Consider the following 21,017-nt stretch of genomic DNA (forward strand, 5'->3'; position numbering starts at 1 on the left):
CGGTAGCAAACACCAGAAGCCTATAGCCCGGTTTACACCAAGGCTCCATGCTTTGCCATGAGGGGTTGGGCTGAACTGATGGTGAAAGGAGCCTTACAACTGATTTGCTCTGAGTCTTGGATGAAAATCCCCCCTCTGCCCCCTTTTCCTTTGGCTCTTCCCCCTCACCTCTTCCCCTTCCCTAAGCTCTCAGCCTTCTCTGCTCTTCTCCCCTCCCTCTACCACTGAACTACAATCCCCACAACCCCCTGCGCGGCGGGGTCCTGCCCTCAGCTCGCGAGGACCCCTCCCGGCTGGCTGCGGAGTCGCCACCCAGGGCCGGATGTGGGATTGGTGGCCTGGCCAGCGCCGGGCCCCATATCCCCGTGGCAGGGCGGGGCTGTCCCGGGTTTAGGGGTGGTTTGGCCTCCGGCGTTCTCGCTGGCCGCCTGCGTGCGCGCGCGGAGCCGCCCGCCCGGGCCCCGTGTCATTGGCGAAGGAGACGATGTCTCACTGCAGCGGCGCTTCCCGCCTCCTGGGCCGCCTCCTGCTCTGTGAGTATCGGGCCGGGGCGGGGCCGGGCGGCAGCCCCGGACCCCGCGCTGACTGGGGCCCTCGGAGCCTCGCGGGCGCTAGGTCTGGCTGGGGGGAGGCCTCGCGGCCCCCCTCCCCCAGCTGGGCAGGGCCCTGGGGGCCTTACGCCGGTCTGGCCTGGGGCTGGGAGACACCCCCCCCCCGGGGCGTGGCTTGGTGTCTCCGGGCCCCGCGCGGCTGGGCTGCCCCCCCCCCCCCGGCTTCGTGCATCGCGGGGGGGGGGGGGGCTCCCAACTGCTCCTGCTTTTTGTGGGGACCGTCCGTGGGTAGCTGCCGTCTGGGGGAACAGGAGGGCGCGATTAGCTCCGCTTTGGCGGGCGGAGGCGATGGCTGCCCCCGTGGCGGCCCGGTTGGAAGTCATGCCTGGCTCTTGCACGGGGCTCTTCAGCCGTGGATCTCCAAGCGCCGTGCCGGTGAAGCTGGGATCGTTATCTCCCTCTGAGGGGTGCGGGGGACTTGCACCCAGAGCAGGGAAGTGACTTTCTGTAGGCTGGTGGCAGAGCCAGGAAAAGAGCCCAGGTCTCCTGTGTCCCAGTCCAATGCTCTAGTCCAGGGGTAGGCAACCTATGGCACGCGTGCCGATGTTCAGTGGCACTCACACTGCCCGGGTCCTGCCACTGGTCCGGGGGGCTCTGCATTTTAAGAAGCTTTGTTTAAAATTAAATTAAACATTTGAAAAACCTTATTTACTTTACATACAACAATAATTTAGTTCTATATTATAGACTTATAGAAAGAGACCGTCTAACAATGTTAAAATGTATGACTGGCACATGAAACCTTAAATTAAAGTGAATAAATGAAGACTCAGCACACCGCATCTGAAAGGTTGCTGACTCCTACTGTAGTCATTAACTTGCTTTTCAATATCCGATTAGAGCTGCACGGTGAGTGAAAACACTATCTTTTATTGGACCAACTTCTGTTGGTGAAAGAGGCAAGCTCTTGAGCTACACAGAGCTCTTTTTCAGACCCGGAAAGGTATTTAAAGTCGTATGTCAGTGCCTTGTCAGGCAATCCAACATGAGTGGCAGCCCTCAGTGGGCACTTTAGATGGTACAGGTGAGGTTGTCTTTTAGCAAAACTTTGTAGCTGTTCAAAAAAAGTTGAGTGTGATTGTTCTGCATACTTTTCTTTCTCACACTTAACACCTGTTGCTGACAGCCTGTATTTTTTTAAAAAAAGAGAGAGACAGATCTGAGTTATAAAGTTCAGTAAACATGTACTGGAGAAAACATTCTTTTTAGGACATAATTGTTTTATAGTACTGTAAATGGTGAGCAAAGCATGAACATGCAGGTCCAACTGTTGAGGGTGCTGGGTGGAGCTGTGCCAGTCAGCAAAACCAGAGGTGGTCATCGGTTACTCTTTCTTAAAATACCTTTAATTTTCTTTTCCTCTGTTAGCTGAGAGTCCTGTATGTCATAAGGCGAGCACTGAATGAACTGGGGAGTTTCTTGAAAGGATAAGAACAAATGGTATTTCTTTAAAGTCCAAATTCACAGTATATTTGGTCAATTTCATAGTCATAAGAGTTTAAAAATCATAACTATCATGATTTCAGCTATTTCAATCTGAAATTTCATGGTGTTGTAATTGTAGGGGTCCTGACCCAAAAAGGAGTTGAGAGGGGGTCACAAGGTTATTGTAGGGGACGTTGCAGTACTGCTACCCTTACTTCTGCGCTGCTGCTGATGATGGCGCTTCCTTTAGAGCTAGGCAACCGGAGAGCGACTGCTGCTGGCCGGGATCCCAGCTTTGAAGGCAGAGGCGCCGCCAGCAGCAGTGCAGAGGTAAGGATGGCATGGTATGGTATTGCCACCCTTACTTCTGCGCTGCTGCTGGTGGGGCACTGCCTTCCGAGCTGGGCGCCTGGCCAACTGCCGCTGCTCTCCGGCTGCCCAGCTCTGAAGGCAGCACAGAAGTAAGGATGGCAATACCGCACCCCCTCTAAATAACCTTGCAACACCCCTCCCCCTCTGCACCCCGCAACTCCTTTTTTGGTCAGGACCCCTAATTTGAGAAACACTGATCTCCCCTGTGAAATCTGTATAGTATAGGGTAAAAGCACAAAAGACCAGATGTCACGGGGAAACCAGATTTCACAGTCCGTGATGTATTTTTCATGGCTGCAAATTTGGTATGGTAGGGTCCTACTAATAACTAAAAAAATATGAAGTTTATTTAAACTTAAAAATCATAATTCTGCTTGAAAACTTTTTGTGGTCATAGGTGTTACTTGTAACTATTAAGATCACTGTAACCGAAAGAGATTAGCGAAAACATTCTTTGTCTTTACAGTTTGTTTACCTTGCAGTTGGCAGCGCTGTGTGTAGCAAATTTCACTGTATCCCTTTGTAATAAGTTAGACAGACACCGATCCCGCAGTGAGTGCTGAATGGACAGATTGAAGTCAATGGAGATCTGCACAGGGATCTGCTCCTTTGGAGTCCATTGAAGAATCGGTCCCTTAGTTGTCAGGCTTCTATCCTACAACTGATAGCATATGGACAGACTGGCGAGGCCCCCTGAATTCTTTGGCACTCCATGCAAGTGCAGCAATCTGCCTGTGTGCTTTAAATTACAGGATTGGAGCCCAAGTCAGTTTCCACTCTTGCTGAAACTAACATCCCTTTCTGCTCCCTTTACAAAACTTTGACAGGGCATCAGGAAGAAAGACACTCACATAAGTTTTTTGTTTTTGTTTTTTAAGGGATTTTTGGGAAGATATTTAGTATGTACTGGTTAACAGCTACTCTGTTAGGAAAAACACTTTTAAAAATAATATTTACAAAAATAAACTGCCAGTTGACAAATTCAAACACCTAAAGTTCCAAACGGGAAGGCTTGGTAAAACTTTTGTCCAGGAGTCCAAGCAACTGTATCTGTGCACCGAACAGCATGTGTTATTTTGGTCGTCATCCAACAACATACTCCATCATACAACTCCACTTAACAACACTTATTCTATAACAACATCTTCTGTCATACAATTTCACATTAACCTAGTCCCTTTTCCACAGGGATTTTGAGGCTGAACATATTTTTTTGTATAAAAACAGTTAATAAAGCTATTCTGCACAGTGATGATTTTGATCATAAGTTGCTGATTTTGATTGTAAAACAGGTACAAACTTATTCTTGTTTGTGCTTGATGATCTTGCAACATGCCCTTGATCATCTTAATTGTAAAGAATCAGCGTTTAAATCATGGTGTTGTGAAATAATTTCTGTAAAAGGCTAATGAATGGCAAACTAACTCAAAGGTTAGAAATTATGCACCACTTATATATGGAATGTTGAGGCGATAGAGACTGCTCACATATGTATGTAGACAAGCACACACTGTATTGTAAGTGAAGGTATTGCATGATTGAATTGAAATGAGTCAGGATGCTAGTTGTGGGGGGGGGGGGATCATGGGAATATTCTGAGTTTTTTTTTGTTTGTTTTTTTTTAAAACACCACCTTTTAAAAAAAAAATGGCTAGACATTCCTGGAATAGCTGGGTGTGGGTGGGAGATTTATAGGAAAATAAGAGAAACTTATAAGGTTGCTGTTTCAGCTACAAAGTTATCTTGAGTAACATAGTTATCATTTTGATATATAGATAAATATATTGAGGCTTTTGTATCTATAGGACAACTATAACAGTAGTCATTATTGGGTTTCCTTTCTCTTGGCATGAAGGGGAATGATTACACAAGATGGCTATCTGATATAGGGCTGATCAGCTCAGCCTGTCATAGCTAAAGCACCTACTATTGACGTGCTTCACTGCAGTATCCCAGGGTGGCCGTGGTGGTGGTTGTGTGTCTCCCCCCCCCCAAAAAAAAAGAGTTAGAGCAACTTCTCTTTTGGATGCCATAGTTGGTCCATTTCAATGCAACTGAATCAGCCATATGGTTTATCTGTGACCATATGGTTCATCTGTATGTTGGACTCCTTGATATAGGAGAAGATGGGGAGGTTGATAGGTACTGAGGTTTTGCTAGTCATTAGTGCAGGTGCCCATTAGTATTGGCTTCATTGGTAGAGACCTGCACGGATACAAAATTTTGATCCACATCCATCCACGATCCGCAAACATGGTCCGTGCATATGCACGGATATAAAGCAGATTTGCAGGACTCTATTCGTTCGGTGTGGTGAGTATAAGCACTCATAACGTTCAAGCTATTCCTTCCATACTGGCCTATCTAAACTCCTCAACTCTTGTCAAGTTTATCGCTGGGAATTTCCATGTCTGTAGGATATTTTTAGTTAAAACTTGAGTTATCTTTGGAACATATTCTTCAAATGAAATTAGAAGTAAATATAGAGTGAAAGCTGTATAAAGCAGCTCCTCAAAGGATTGACAATGAATTGCTTAATTGAAGTGGCCTTGTAAGGAGAGGCAAACACTTAAGACAGGCACCCAGTAAATGCTCCTCTTGGACAGGCAGGTCTTGAAAAATGTACCCAGCAAATACTAGCTTGGGGATTAAGCCCAACTATTAAACAAGATAGAAAAATAGCTGTATTGCTAGGCTCCTCCGTTGTTGCATTCTGTAATTTGAAGGAATGAAAGTTGGGTACTGTCTGGGCAGAGGGGGGTTGCTAGCTGTGGTAGGCAGTCCTCCTAGGAGAAGAGACTCGGGTTTCAAACCAAGAACATCAGTTGATCAGCCGGTTTGTAGAAGCTGTGCCAATCACACGTGCCCTTTGGATTTTTGTCTTCAGGTAGTTTATCACTACAATGGTAGGTTGTCCCCTGGAAGCGATGTGCAACCACTTTGCACGACTGCTGTGGAAAGGGCCTGAGAGTACAAGAGGTAGTAGCCCCGGGATAAAAACCATGCGGGGGAGGGGGGACAGCAGGGGAGGGGCCGGGGGCAAGTCTGCCGCTGGATGTGGCCCACAGGCTGGGGTTTGCCCACCCCTGGACTAGCTGAAGCAATCTCAGAACTGTTAGCAGTTACCTTTGAGAACTCATGGAGGACAAGTGAAGGTCCCCTGAGGATTGGAGAAGGACAACTCTAGCACCTATCTTTAAAAGGAAGAACAAAGAGGGCCTGGGGAATTATAGATGAGTCAGCCTGACTGATACCTGGAAAGATACTGGAACAAATTATTAAATCAGCTTGTAAGAAATTGGAGGATAATGGGACTGTAAAGAATATCCAGCACAGATCTGAACAAATAATGCCAAGCCAACCTAATTTTCTTTTTTTGACAGAGTTACTGGCTTACAAGGGGGGCAAGCTATAGATGTGATGTATCTTGATATTAGTAATGCTTTTGGCAGAGCCCCACATAACATTCTCCTAAGCAAACTAGAGAAATGTGGTCTAGATGAAATTACTGTAAGGGGGTGCACAACTAGTTGAAAGTCTGTACTCAGTATCAGTGGTTTCTGTCAAACTGAGAGGGCATATCTAGTGGGGTCCCGCAGGGGTCAGTCCTGGGTCCAGTACTAGTTAATTTCATGAATGACTTGGATAATGGAGTGGAGAGTGCGTATAAAACTTGCAGATGACACCAAACCTGCAAGGGGCTGCAAATACTATGTTGGCAAATTAGAGAATTAGTCTGAAATCAACAAGATGAAATTCAATGAAGTGCAAAGTGCTTCATTTAGGAAGGCAAAATCAAATGCACAACTACAAAATGGGGAATAACTGGCTAGGCAGTACTACTGCTGAAAAAGATCTTGATTATAGTGGATCACAAATTGAGTGTGAGTCAACAATGTGATGCAGTTGCAAAAAAGGCTAATATTCTGGGGTGTATTCACAGGAGTGTTGTATGTAAGACGTGGGAGGTAATTATCCCGCTCTATTCAACACTGGTGAGGCCTCAGCTGGAAAACTGTCCGATTCTGGACACCACACATTGGAAAGATGTGGATAAATTGGAGAGAGTCCAGAGGTGAGCAAAAAAAAAGATAAATGGTTTAGAAAACCTGACCTATAAGGAAAGCTTAAAAAATACTTAGTTGTGTTTAAATCTTGAGAAAACTGAGGGATATCTAATAACATGTGATGACTGTTGAGAGCTGTTATAGGAGAGGACTGTGATCAATTGTTTTCTGTGTGCAGTGAAGGTAGGACAAGAAGTGATGGGCTTAGTCTGGAGCAAGGGAGATTTAGATTAGATATTAGTAAAAAGCTTCAAACTATAAGGATACTTAACCACTGGACAGAAGGACACATATCTGTCAGGGGATGGTCTGCTTTTACGTGGTCTTGCCTCAGCCAGGGTGGTTGGACTAGATGACCTCTCAAGGTCCTTTCCAGCTCTACATTTCTATGATTCTGTGACATGAGGAAGGTTGGTGTCAGCCTGGAAGATGCGCTTGACAAGAATGCTTGGAGACGAGGAACAAGAGCTGCTCATCCTGATTGATGAAACAAGGCAAAGGTGAAGAGGAAAAGTGGGGTACCGTATGTGCGCGTAACAACAACTTGCTATTCAATAAACTATTTAAAAAATCTTGCTACAGCCCTCTTGCTTTTATTATACTTTCTTTCCCGTCATATTGTCACTCCATTTTTTTTTCCCCTTCACATAAGAGGTCATGGTGTATCTTTTCCAAAGTTGTCTTCTGCATGTTTCCTCTTATCTTAGAGTGGATTGATTTAAATCACAAAGTGGAAAGCCTCAATTTTGAAGTCTCAATTTTAATCTACTTTTCCATTTGTACCTCAGATCTTTTCTAAGGAAAGATGAATTATCATTGGTTGATATAATCATAGAGCCTCTCTACACTAGATCTGGTACATCTTTTTGCTACCCAGGAGGGTACGCTATAACTATATACATTTATTTTAAGCAATTGCAGAAACTCTCCTTGAAAAGAACAGGGTTGGGCACTCCAGAGGGACGCTCAGAGGACTAGATGGTTGTTGTGTGCCTATCATTAATCTACACAGAGTGAGTCAGGCCTGGAAGGCTCAGCAGCTCTACTCATGTTGCCAGAGGCTGGTGGTTTCACGGCAGGCACATACAAGACTTTCTCACGCTAAGGGCAGGTCGTGGTGATGAGATGCCTCACAACTCTGAGTACCCCAGGAAAGTGTTACAGGGGCCTCTAGCACTACTGTAACAAACAAGAAGTAATCAGTTAAGATTAGGATTCTTGGTACTCTTTGCCAGTATAGAGAAGGTCTTAAACAATAAACGTGGGGCCTTATTATGCCATTTTTACAGTCACTTTTTGGACATGGTTAGGATAAGTAGACCTAAGAACATAAGAATGGCCCTACTGGGTCAGACCAAAAGTCCATCTAGCCCACTTGCGTCTGATGAAATGGGCATTCACCCACGAAAGCTTATGCTGCAATACTTCTGTTAATCTTAAAGGTGCCACAGGACCCTCTGTTGCTTTTTACTAAAACAATGTTGACTCTTCCTCAACAAATTATGTTCATTGATATGTCTGACAATATTGTTCTTCATTAGAGTTTCAACCAGTTAGCCTGACTTCAGTACTGGGCATACAGGCCTGTAATTGCCGGGATCGCCTCTGGAGCCCTTTTTAAAAATTGGAGTCCCATTAGCTATCCTCCAGTCATCTGGTACAGAAGCTGATTTAAATGATAGGTTACAGACTACAGTTAGTAATTCTGCAATTTCACATCTGAGTTCCTTCAGAACTCTCGGGAGAATACCATCTGGTCCTGGTGACTTATTGCTGTTTAATTTATCAATTTGTTCCAAAACCTCCTCTAATGATACCTCAATCTAGGACAGTTCCTCAGATCTGTCACCTAAAACGAATGGCTCAGCTTTGGGAATCTCCCTCACATCCTCAGCCATGAAGACAGACGCAAAGAATTCATTTAGTTTCTCTGCAATGGCCTTATCATCCTTGAGTGCGCCTTTAGCACCTCAATCATCCAGTGGCCCCACTGGTTGTTTAGCAGGTATCCTGCTTCTGATGTACTTTAAAAAAAAAATTGCTATTACTTTTTGAGTCTTTGGCTAACTGTTCCTCAAATTCTTTTTTGGCCTTCCTAATTGTATTTTTACACTTTTTTTTGCCAGTGTTTATGCTCCTTTCTATTTTCCTCACTAGGATTTAACTTCCACTTTTTAAAGGATGCCTTTTTGTCTCTGACTGCTTCTTTTACATTGTTTAACCACGGTGGCTCTTTTTTGGTTCTCTTGCTATGTTTTTTTTAATTTGGGGTATACGTTTCAATTGAGCCTCTATTCTGGTGTCTTTAAAAAGTTTCCATGCAGCTTGCAGAGATTTCACTTTTGGCACGGTACCCTTTATTTTCTGTTTAACTAACCTCATTTTTGTGTAGTTCCCCTTTCTGAAATTAAATGTTACAGTGTTGGGCCGCTGTGGTGTTTTTCCTGCCACAGGGAAATTAAATTTAATTATATTATGGTCACTATTACCAAGCAGTCCAGCTATATTCACCTCTTCGACCAGATCCTGAGCTCCTCTTAGGACAAAATCAAGAATTGCCTCTCCTTTGGTGGGTTCCAGGACTAGCTGCTCCAAGAAGCAGTCATTTAAGGTGTCAAGAAACTTTATCTACGCACCCCATCCTTAGGTGACATGTACCCAGCCAATATGGGGATAAGTGAAATCCCCATTATTATTATTATTGAATTAACTTTAATACCCTCTCTAATCTCCCTGAGCATTTCATAGTCACTATCACTATCCTGGTCAGATGGTCGGTAATATATCCCTCCTGCTATATTCTTTATGGGGAATGGAATTTCTATCCATAGAGATTCTATGGTACAGTTTGATTCATTAACGATTTTTACTTAATTTGATTCTATGCTTTCTTTCACATATAATGCCACTCCCCCACCAGCATGACCTGTTCTGTCCTTCCGATATATTTTATACCCTGGTATTATTGTATCCCATTGATTATCCTCATTCCACCAAGTTTCTGTGATGTCTATTGTATCATTATCCTCATTTAATACGAGGCACTCTAGTTCACCCATTTTATTATTTAGACTTCTAGCATTGCCCATTTATTGACCTTGCCCATTTGCTGTTCAGATACAGTGCACACACTAGACCAGTGTTTCTCAAATGTGGCCACGTGCTGCATGCAATCACCAGTAGCTTTTCTTGCGGCCAGGACAGCCTCCTGAGTGGTGGAGGGCAAAAGAGCAGCTACTCCCCTCCCTGTTGCCACTGTATACAGCTGCCTTGGGGTTTGCTAATGCCGCCAGCAGGGGGTGGTGCTCTGCACTGCATCTGGAGACATGTAGGCATGCTGCGGGAACCTTGGACTCCAGATGGCCAGTGAGTTCCTGATCCACCTTCGTGGGGCTGGTGGGGCTTCAGGCTTCAAATCTGGGACCCCAGGCCCCCCCTTCCACCAGAGCTTGCTGTGTTGGGGCTTTCCCAGACTGAGTAAGCCTGCTGTGAAAGGTGATATTTGTATGTTTCGTTAATATCACTTTTTACGTCAAACTTACTAATGCAGACTTCACAGCAGGCTTTCTAGCTAGGTTGGGGCTGTGAAAAGTGCTATATTAACAAACATAAAAAATTCATTTTTCACAGCCTCCTGGCCAGCTATCAAGTCTGCTGTGAAAAGTGATACTAGCTGGGAGGCAGCGAAAAGTGATATTCTGTTTAGTTCCAGTAAAGAATAGAGACAACTGTGCATTGTTTTTATTATTGAATCTGCCCCCCCCCCCCCAAAAACAACAACCCTACATGAATAAATTAAAGATTTGGGTGTGTATACGTGCATATTTATTTTTCTAAAGTTAATTAAGTATTTTAGGGAAAAGTGTCAGAACGCACACTAGTAAGAGTTGGTGACCACATGCTGAGGCCACCCAAAATATTATGAGAACCCTTGCACTAGACAGTATACAGCTGAGGATAACAATCTGCACATGCCTATATCCTTCCCCCCTCTTCCCCCCCCCCCCCCAACTACATTTTTTCCTGAATCAAATTTCTTCTGCCATGTAAAAACCATGTAACATGCTTCAGGACAAATCCATAGAAAGCTTGGCGTTTAAGCTGGTTTTGAGTTATCAGAGTGCATAAAAATTAACATTTTAAACATTGGAAGATGCATCTCTTTTCACACTTGGCCGGCTTGTGAAAGGCTCAGCAAGTGTGCGCGCTCTTTTTTTTTTTTTTTTAATTATTATTTAATTCTCCATAGGACTGAAACTGACACATCTCAGCCTCCAAAAATTTTTAATAAGCCCCCGAAAATAGATATGGAATAGTCAGTTGAACCTTAACAATGGAACTGGTGGTATCATGTTATAATATAAATTTAGTCCATCACAGTTTTTTTAATAATGTACAGATTTAATCACTGAAAACACTTAAAATAGACTTTGTGCTGCATTATAAATATGTTCACTGAGAACATCTTTCTACTGTCTAGCTTAGAGTCCTTCTCAATATTGAAATGTTAATTGACATGGAACCTTGACCGTGGATGATTCAGCTATGCCTGTTCACCCTAGAAGGGTCAGCGTAGTAAGCCTTTTAAAAGGATCTTTTTTTATAAATGTACTTTAACTAGCCAGTGTGTAGGAGTGATTCTTTATATACAAATATATGGGAAGTCAAATTTCAAGTGTCTTTTTTTGGCTCTGGACTTGCTGTCAATGTCTGGGCACACACAGGTTCCAACATACATGGACCTGGTCTAACCACATAGTTACACTGGTTCAACAAGCCACGTTTATGTTTTGTGTGTGGGTGTTTTTTTTTTTTTTTTTTTTTTTTTAACCATTGTCCATTTTTGTGGATGCTTACCTCCATTTAAACCTCACAGCAGTTTAGTTTGCCCTTGTAATTGATGTAACCAGGTTTAAATTGAGGTAAGTATGTCCACACTTAGCTGCACTAGTTTAAAATAACACATTTTTCCCTGACTGAAACTTCGGTCTGCTAAAGATTACCCTAAAATCACATTCAATATGTTTATTAGGGCTTCAGACCTGGACCTACTTGATCTATTGGCTTAATGGTTTCTCTTAAAACTTAAAGAAATGTATGTAACATTGTTTATTTCGAATAATACTTATTTGTTTATTGCTTCCAGCAATATTGATCAAGCAGACAAAAGCAAGTGATTAGATTGAACTATTGCAAAGGCTTTTCTGACTTCTTAACAGACTGATGACATGCATATCTAGCAGTTCTGTTATATGCTGTTAGCCTCCCTATCCATTTTCCCTTTAAACTCTAATTTTATTGACTGTTCAAAATGTTTGGTGCTATGTAGAGTCTCGTGTAACATTCTTTTCCCAATGTTTCTTCAAGAAAACAAGACTGATTACCTGATAGGTTGGAATCAGACATAGAATCACAGAACTGGACGGGACCTCGAGAGATGATCTAGTCCAGTCCCCTGCACTCGAGGCAGGACTAAGTAATATCTAGATCATCCCTGGCAGGTGTTTGTCGCTGACTTGAACGAGGCTCTGTGTGGGAGTAAGGATCTGCCCATGAAGTCTTATTTGATGTACTGCTTTTCTTAATGCTTTAAGTAGAACACTTAGAGTTAAATTTGTTTGACAGGCATATGCTATTATAATTCTTCACATTTTTTGGCATGACTGAAAAGTAGGGAAAAGACTACAGCGCTTGCTGGAGAAATCAGACTTGACTTAATAGTGTATAAACTTCTTTTGATGTTGGTTTAGCCTTGCTTCTCATTTAGGTTGAATGGAGGTACACACACACACACAGGCTTTATCTTTAAAAAGTTCTTTGCAAAGAGAGATCTCAGTAGGATTACTGCCCCTTTAGCCTCTCCGTGGGGAAAAAAAAACTTGCAACTGCTTAGGTTTTAAATATTGTGTAAATGAAACCTCGACTAATAAGCCTTCCATAATTGCAATTTCTATCTGGTGCCTTTATTTTAACATGTCAGTAACATGTAGTGGTAAGTAGACAAGTACGTGTATCTGGTCATAAGAGCTTGTGTTGAAGCAGAGTTGGGAGGGATAGTTCAGTGGTTTGAGCATTGGCCTCCTAAACCCAGGGTTATGAGTTCAATCCTCAAGGGGGGCATTTAGGGATCTGGGGCAAAAATCTGTCAGGGACAGTACTTGGTTCTGCTGTGAAGGCAGGGGACTGGAGTCAATGACCTGTCAAGGTCCCTTCCATTTCTATGAGATAGGTATATCTCCATATAATATGTTGTTTGTAAAATACTTGGAGAGTTATTTTTCTTTTATGTTTTTTCCAGCCAGTGAACTCTACATACTGTGGTCTTGTTTTTTAAATGATGTGGCTCCCCTACAGGCACACTTGAGCATGTGCCTGTTCAAACCGAAGACAGTCCAGATAGGATATCTTTATTTTAGCTTCCCCTTACTTTCCACTTCCTCCCTTTTTCTTAAAGTTCATCTCTTAACGTTTTTTCCTCTTAAGACTTTAGGTACCTGAACAGCACCACATCTCTTGTAACGTATACTAATATTGACTGTGCTGTGTGCTAGGAATGTACAATTTCCTGCTTAGAATAAGTGTCATAAAATACAGCCCGGTTAGGGAGGATTTCTAAACTATCCAAGGCCCATTATAGGGTTGAAATTCTCTGCTACAGCTGACCTTTTTGCAAAAGGATTTGTGAAGAATCTGTCCCTCTTTTCCCTAGCCATCTCTTATCTTACATTTCACACAAGTAAATTAAACTGTGCTTTGCCATCGAGCGGATGATGCAACAATAGAATGCCTTAACTGTTCAATGGGAAGGCAATTAGTTCCCTTTTCTGTACTCATTGGTTTTCTTTAGCTGCATATCTTTAGGGCGTTAGAAGCAGTGAGAAGAGGCACATGCAAGCATCCTCTTGCTGAATTAGATGGAAAGTGGTGCTGGTGGTGTTGATGGAGGGTCTTCCTTTTTCCCATGAGTCCAAGCATGATTTTAAGCTTGTGGTTTCTAAGCCCTGGCAGCTAGGAAAGTATTGGAAAAAGCTTCTCTCACTGAATCTTCACCCTGGAGTGATCCTTCTGAGGATCACTCAACATGCTAGATGTTTCAGATTTGCTAAGAGGTAGGGTAGGGTGTGTGTGTGTGTGTGTGTGTGTGTGTGTGTGTGTGTGTGTGTGTATGAGGTTGTGTGGCTATTGGGACCGAGGAGCTGGCTCCATTCCCAGTTCTGACAATCCCTCACTCTGTGGCCGTGGTTAAGTCTTAGGCCATGTTTTTAAAAGTGTCCTCTATTGTTGGATGTATTTTTTTTGTTTTTTAAACAGTTACTTAGTTAGGGCCTGATTCTTCATATGCTGAGCACCCACACTTAGGGTTGCCAACTGTCTAACTGCACAAACCCAAACACCCTGCCCTGCCCCTTCCCTTCCCTGAGGCCTTATCCCTGTCCCACCCCTTCTCCAAACCCCCCCTCCCTCCAGCCTCTCTCCCTCCCCCACCCTCACTCACTTTCACCAGACTGGGGCAAGGGGTTGGGGTGCAGGAGGGGTGTGTGTGCTCTGGGCTGGAGGGTAGGGCCGAGGGGTTCAGAGTGTGGGAGAGGGCTCCAGGCTGAGCCTGTGACAGGGGGTTGGGGTGCAGGAGGGGGTGCAGGCTCTGGGAGGGAGTTTAGGTGCAGGAGGGGGCTCAGGGCTGGAGGGGGTTGGGGTACGGGATGGGATGAGGGGTGCAGGCTTTGGCTGGATGGTGCTTACCTCGGGCAGCCCCCTGAAGTGACTGGCATATCAGCTCCAAGGTTCGGGGTGGCCAGGTGGCTCTGCGTGCTGCCCCTGCATGCAGGCACCACCCCCACAGCTCCCATTGGCTGTGATTCCTGGCCAATGGACACTGCAGAGTTGGCACTCAGCATGGGGGGGCAGCACGCTGAATCCCTCTGCACCCAGGAGCCAGAGGGACATGTCAGTCACTTCCAGGAGTTGCACAGAGCCAGCGCAGGTATGCTTACCTTAGACCTGCTGCACCACCGACCGCACTTTTAGCAGTCTATTAAAATCTCCCGGACTGGTTTCAGTAGCCACTGGGAGATCGATTCTGGGAGACTCCCGGCCAGTCTGGGAGAGTTGGCAACCCTACCCACGCTCCAGACAAAGTCAATGGGAGCTACAGGTTCTCAGCACCCCTGGGAATCAGGCCTGAGGTATCTAAGGTAGGGCACCCAAAATTCAAGCTTTCTGAAAATCTGAGTCTGTCCTTCCCTTATGTAACTGTAGAATGAAGTCGTGTCTGATTCATGGGGTGTTGAAAGGCTTAGTTCAGTAACATTTGTAAGGCCATATAGAAGGGTAAAGTAAGATTCTAGAAACACAAGCGATTATTAACCTTTTTATTTTATTATTTTTAGTGCAGCAGAATGGAGTACGTCACTGTTCCTATTCAGCCACACGGAAAAATCTTTATATCAATAAAAATACAAAGGTTATCTGTCAGGGTTTTACTGGCAAACAGGTGCGTATCTTTGGTATAGATGAAATGCTTAGTATAACCTTCTTTAAATGGAAAAAACTGAGTAGCCAAGAGATTTAACAGGTGTTCCATATTTTTGGTTTTATTTGTTGTGCATATATATGTCCTTCTAGCAAATGCAGACGTTTTAAAAGCTGGGTTATCTTATTATATCACTGTTTGCTTTATTTAGCCTTGTCACCACATCCAATATAAGGTATTTCTTCAAAAGGTTCTGTGAGGAAAATATTCATTCTTTGTAGAAACAGCTTTCCTGTTTTCCGCTTTGAATTTTTTCTGCTGAATTATCTTCTGGATAAAGGGAAATGTTCTTCATTGATGAAGCAGTTTGCTTCAAGCATTGTGTGTTGCTACGCTGCAAAACCATATCCTGTATATAATTCTGTTACTGTTTGACACCACTGACTTTCATCCTTATTTTGTTTAGAACCAATCCTCCATGATATGTGTTAATTGAAGCTTTGTGTCCTCTGAATAAGAGGTTGCCTTGTGTAGTCACTTTATTCTTTGTATTTTCAATTTCCGACAGCAACCTGGAATCCCACTGTTTCCAATCCAGTTCATGCTCAAATTCAGCAACTGCGCTCTTTAACTTCTCTGGTTAGTGATTGTTCATTCAAATGTTATCATTGAGACAATGCCTTTTGTTTTAAATTAAGAGTTTATTTTCCACAGAGAATCAGTTTAATTCTTTGTCATCTTAATTCATTTAATCCTTCTTTCACATTCTCTCATTGTTACACATTTGAATGATGAAAAGACTGCATTAGATAGCAGAAGTGCATTGATATGAATTAGCAGCAGCTGCCAATATTGTTTTTTTGCACTTGATTATCTTGTTTGTGATCTCTTAAAGCTGATTTGGAATATTAAAATGTGGGCCTCTGCTATGCTGTCTGAAAATGTATTGGCAGGGGAGGACTAACTAACTGAACTATTACCTTGTGATTTGGAGCCTAACTGCTCTGATCTAAAAGAAAAAAAGGCATGCTGTATTCTGAAGGTCATTTAAAACTTTAATGTGCACTGTAAAATAGCTATTCATTATGTCCACGTCCCATTATATTACTCCTGTGGGAATTCTGCGCCATTGCATGCATGCAGAATTTGTGTCCCCCCGCAGATTTCTTTGTTTCCCTGTCATTTTCTGAGGGGAAGCAAAGGGAAGCTATGGTGTGGGGGGGGGGGGGGAGGTGGAGGGGAGGGAACAGAACAGGGATGCTCATGCGTGTAATTTTGTGGGTGGCACAAGCAGGCAAGGTATATAGGGACACATGGAGTCATGTGCCACTGCCACCCCATTTCTACGAGTGCAGAGCTTCCCAGTTCAAGGAGGGTACCACTTAGATGCTGCCTCCTGGGTACTAGTGCCGGTCATGTTCTTCTTCTGTGTGCTGGGAACTATCCTGTTTTCTGCACGACAGTGAGTGCCAACGGGGGAAATAGGGGAGTGGGGGGCAGATGGGGCAGGAGGAGGGGGATGTAAGAGTTAGGGAAGGGGGTTGGGGCAGGGGATAGTGAAGAGAGAAAGGGGGGGGATGGGGGAAGCATGGGGAGGGGCAGGAGCCCAGCATGTGGTGTCCCCTGGGCGGCAGCAGCTGGGGCTCCCCCCGTTTTAAGCAGGCATATCAAATCCCCACCTCAACAAGCCCCACCCCCCTTCACCTGGACCACTCTGACAAGCCCTCCACATGGAGCCCCAACCACCTGCACCTGGACCCCCACCCCAGCAAGCTCTGCTCCCCCAGCACCCAGATTCCCCCTGCCAAGCCCCAACCCCCCGCCCCCCCCCCACTGCTCTTGCTGAGCCTCAACCACCTTCCCCTGGACCCCCCTGCATCTGGAAACACCTCCTTTCCCCCTCAATGAGCCCCTGTGCATTCAGATCCCCCCACTGAGCCACTTGCACCCAGATTGCCCCACAGAGAACCCTCACACTTGGATCCCCCCACTCTAAGCCCCTCTACACTTGGATCCTGCTGGGCTAAACCTGCCTGCCCACACCTGATGTGCCTGGTGCAGAGGGGCAGGGCCCTGGGGTGTTTCTCGGGGAGGCCTAGCCCTTGTGCTGGGTCAGGGTCGGGTGCAGCCTCGTGGCCAATTCCATGTTCAGGGAAGTGTATGTTGGGGGTAGGGAGGGGCTGCAGGGTGATCTCCCACCTCCATATAGCCAGTGGCCTGGGCTCCCCACTGCCATGCTGTAGCCTCCGCATTTATTTATTGACAAATAAAATGTGCAGAATTTCTTTTTTTTTTTTTTTTTTTTTTTTTTTTTTTTTTTGGTACAGAATTTCCTCAGCAGTAACTATATATTGTGTATCTATAGTGCAAATGACCTCTAATTATAGCCTTCATTTCCATGTGAATACCCAGAATTCTTTTTTCTGTTCATAACGTAATGCATTTTGTTTGAATTCTCAGCGGAAAGGTTTGTATGCACCGTGCTTGTGCATCAGCCTTCTTGTCTTCATACATTTTCGATAGAAATTTATTCCCTGAGTTGGCCCTTAATCTACTACCTTTCTCCAGAAAGTGAGATAATATCTCCCTCATTCTCCACAGCTTTTCCACATACAACAGTTTCCCTCTTGACTTTTTCAGATCTCTCCAAGAATTTACTCCACTCTTCCCCTACGTCACCCTCCTTTCCATGGACATCCTCCTCTGTCCTCATTTATTCACTTGTGCTGCCTCATTTATCTAGAAAACTTGCATCTCTTTATTTCCCTTCAAGATCGAGATCACTCCCTCTCTTCTAAATCCCATTCCAAAACTTTTCTTTTCACCTCAGTTTAGAACCGTAAAGTTGCTTTGATTCTACATAGATTATATAAACACAGGAACATGTTAAGAGTACCAACAGTTTTAATAGGGAATAATTGGGTTTCCTTTTTTAAACAATATTTTGATTTAGACTATTACACTTCTTTAGAATGTTTGACAAACATGCTGCAATTTCACAAACATTGAAATGAGCCTTTTAGATGGCATACACAAAACTTGTAGTTTATATTTTATTCTGAGTTTGACATGCTTCTAATTTACTTTCTCTTGTTGGCATATATTTGATCTTAATTACAGTTCCATAATGTGCCTTCAGTTTTTAAATGTTTTATTTAAAGGGGTATAAAAGTGTTCTTTCTGGCTTGCATCTTCTGAAGTTTTCTGTGTATCTTTTATAGGGCACCTTTCATAGCCAACAGGCATTGGAATATGGCACCAAACTAGTAGGTGGAATTTCCCCAGGGAAGGGGGGCAAAACTCATCTGGGCCTGCCAGTCTTTAACACCGTGAAAGAGGTAATCGTATAGTTATTGAATGGACCACTAGACAGTAAAGATGGGGGTGGGAAGGTTGTCAAAGTTGAACATTCTAGAACTTTCTAGCATCCAGAGTTGCAGAGGGACAGAATCTGAGAGTGGAGTCATGGTTACAGTTCTGGTTTTAAAGTATGTGAGAAATAAAACCAAGATGGTCTGTGGTCAGTGTCTGTATAATAGTGGACACAACCAATGTATCGAGTTGGAGTTCAATTTCCATTTTAAAAGTCACTTTTTCATTTGTGCATATAAATAAAATAAGGGCCTACAAGTCCTTTGGTGTCAACTTACCTTTATTTTCTATGGAAAGTGTTCGATATCCCTCGTGACTTTAGCTCTTGATAAATAGATCATAAAAACTGAATGAATAAATGGACTGAAGAGTACACTTTGGTGATTGTGTTAGTTGCCCAATGTACTCTTAAGGTTTACTGAATGTTTCATATGCTTTTTGTTAATGCATATTTAGGCTAAAGAACAAACAGGTGCCACTGCCTCCGTTATATATGTGCCTCCTCCATTTGCTGCTGCTGCAATTAATGAAGCTGTTGATGCAGAAATCTCCTTAGTTGTGTGCATTACAGAAGGTATTCCACAGCAGGATATGGTTCGGGTTAAACATAAACTGATCCGTCAGGATAAGACTCGACTAGTGGGCCCAAATTGCCCTGGAGTCATCAATGTAAGTGTTTGAAAAACATTTCTTTTAATGTTTTGGAGACTAATCCATCTTTGGTGAATTTTCAAAATTATTTTCATCGTGATTTTTTTTTTTTTAAGTATTTGTTATTTCTACTCTTTTAGCCTGGAGAATGCAAAATTGGTATCATGCCAGGCCACATTCACAAGAAAGGAAGAATTGGTAAGTCTTGCATATTCATGCTGAAGCTGAAATATGTTGGTTTATCATTTCATGTCATGACGTATAACTAAGCAATAGGTATACAGTGTAACAAGTTGTTAGTGAATTTAGCAATGGTCAGTGGAGCCAGATTGACAGTTCTGGAGACTGAAGCCCCTTATTTTGCCACAGGCATTGCTTGAGCAGAAGTAATGCAAGCAAGGGGTTAGAAAGGATTCTTGAGGCAATGTGGGCCGCTTTGTTTTCTTAAAAGGAGCTCTAAAAAACATTATCTAAGGATTTTAAAGAACCAAATTCCTAAACACTTGTCTTCTCAGCAGTCGGAGGGTTTTAGGAGGGAAGGGAACTTATAAGAAGGAGGAAAACAGGCTTCTCACTGAATGTTGATTTGTCTGCACCTATATGCCATGGTGATGAGTATGTGATAAATACCTGAATAGGGTACATATTTCAGATAGTGGGCAGGGAGGACAGACGATAGCATCACACATTGGGTCAATAACAAAACTAGGAATGGATGTCTGGAGTCTTGATTCCCACTCCCCTTCTTAAAACACTAGAAACTTTTTTTTGTTAAAGATACAATGTACGATATGCCATGTAAATTAGGCACTATTACACACAGAGCTTTTGGGCTTCTATTGTAGACAGGGTGCACTTGGTTTGACTTCAGAATTGTGCACCATCTGGTATCACTCTTCACAAGATTTTTACATGTGAGATGATTCTTCTTGACTGCCAGTTGGGACATGCTGAGTTAGGGTTACCGTATTTCAGCAAGCAAAAAAGAAGAGGATGGGAGGAGACCCGCCCTAGCCCCGCCCCCGTCCTGCCCTAGCCCCGCCCCCTCAGAACCCCCAACCCTCCCTCCGCTCCTTGTCCCCTGACTGCCCCCTCCTGGGACCCCTGCCCCTAACTGCCCCCCAGGACTCCACCCCCTACCTAAGCCCCCCTGCCTCTTGTCCTCTGACTGCCCCCTCCCCCCATCCTAACTGGCCCCCGAGGACTCTACCCCCTACCTGTACCCTGACTGCCCCAACCCTTATCCACACCCCCACCCCCAGAGAGACCCCTGGGACTCCCATGCCCCATCCAACCACGCCCCACCCCCTGACAGCCCCCCCAGAACTCCCGACCCATCTAAACCCCTCTGCTCCCTGCCCCCTGACAGCCCCACCCCCAGAACTCCCAACCCCCCCTCCGCTCCCCCGCTCCTTGTCCCCTGACTGCCCCCTCCTGGGACCCTTGCTCCTAACTGCCTTCCAGAACCCCACCCCCTACCTAAGCCTCCCTGTTCCTTGTCCCCTAACTGCCCCCTCCTAAACCCCCCCACCCTGACCCCCAGGACCCTACCCCCTACCTGTACCCTGACTGCCCAAAACCTTATCCACCCCCCCCCCAGAACTCCCAACCCACCCCGTCTCTTGACTGCCCCCTCCAGAGCCTCCCTGCCCCTTCTCCGACCCCCTGGCCCCCTTACCCTGCCGCTCATCCCTGCACACTGGGCAGCAGGGGAGGAGCTCCAGACTGCCGGAGGCGATCTGCGAATGCAGGGAGGAAGGGAGGAAGTGATCTCAGCTGCAGGGGAGAGGAGGAGGGGCTCTCTCTGGCTGTCGGAGCCCCATGTAAGTGGTACCATCCGGCCGGTTGCCCTGTTAGCCGCGCGCGCTCTACATGGGGGGGGAAGTCCGGACATTTATAAATTCCCCCCGGACACTATTTTTAGCTCAAAAAGCCGGACATGTCCGGGGTAACCCTATGCTGAGTCAAAACCAGAAGGAGAGGAGTGTGCTAGCTAAGCTTCAAAACTCTTGCGTTTAGTGTCACTGCAGTGCAGATTCGAAGGTGAAA

The 21,017-nt window shown here is 44.6% G+C and overlaps 1 protein-coding gene across 1 annotated transcript in view; it reads left to right on the plus strand.

Annotated features, from left to right (window-relative positions):
• Positions 1–295: 295 nt before the first annotated feature.
• SUCLG1 (succinate-CoA ligase GDP/ADP-forming subunit alpha) overlaps positions 296–21,017 on the plus strand; it is a 33,235-nt gene continuing 12,513 nt past the window's right edge. The window contains exons 1-5 of the mRNA XM_005292460.5: positions 296–533; positions 14,863–14,966; positions 18,167–18,283; positions 18,774–18,986; positions 19,109–19,166. Of these exons, the coding sequence (XP_005292517.2) occupies positions 485–533; positions 14,863–14,966; positions 18,167–18,283; positions 18,774–18,986; positions 19,109–19,166 (541 nt within the window). The 5' untranslated portion in view covers positions 296–484. The remainder of the gene's footprint in view (positions 534–14,862; positions 14,967–18,166; positions 18,284–18,773; positions 18,987–19,108; positions 19,167–21,017) is intronic.

This window comes from Chrysemys picta, chromosome 5 (genome assembly GCF_011386835.1).
Source record: "Chrysemys picta bellii isolate R12L10 chromosome 5, ASM1138683v2, whole genome shotgun sequence".
NCBI lineage: Eukaryota > Metazoa > Chordata > Testudines > Emydidae > Chrysemys > Chrysemys picta.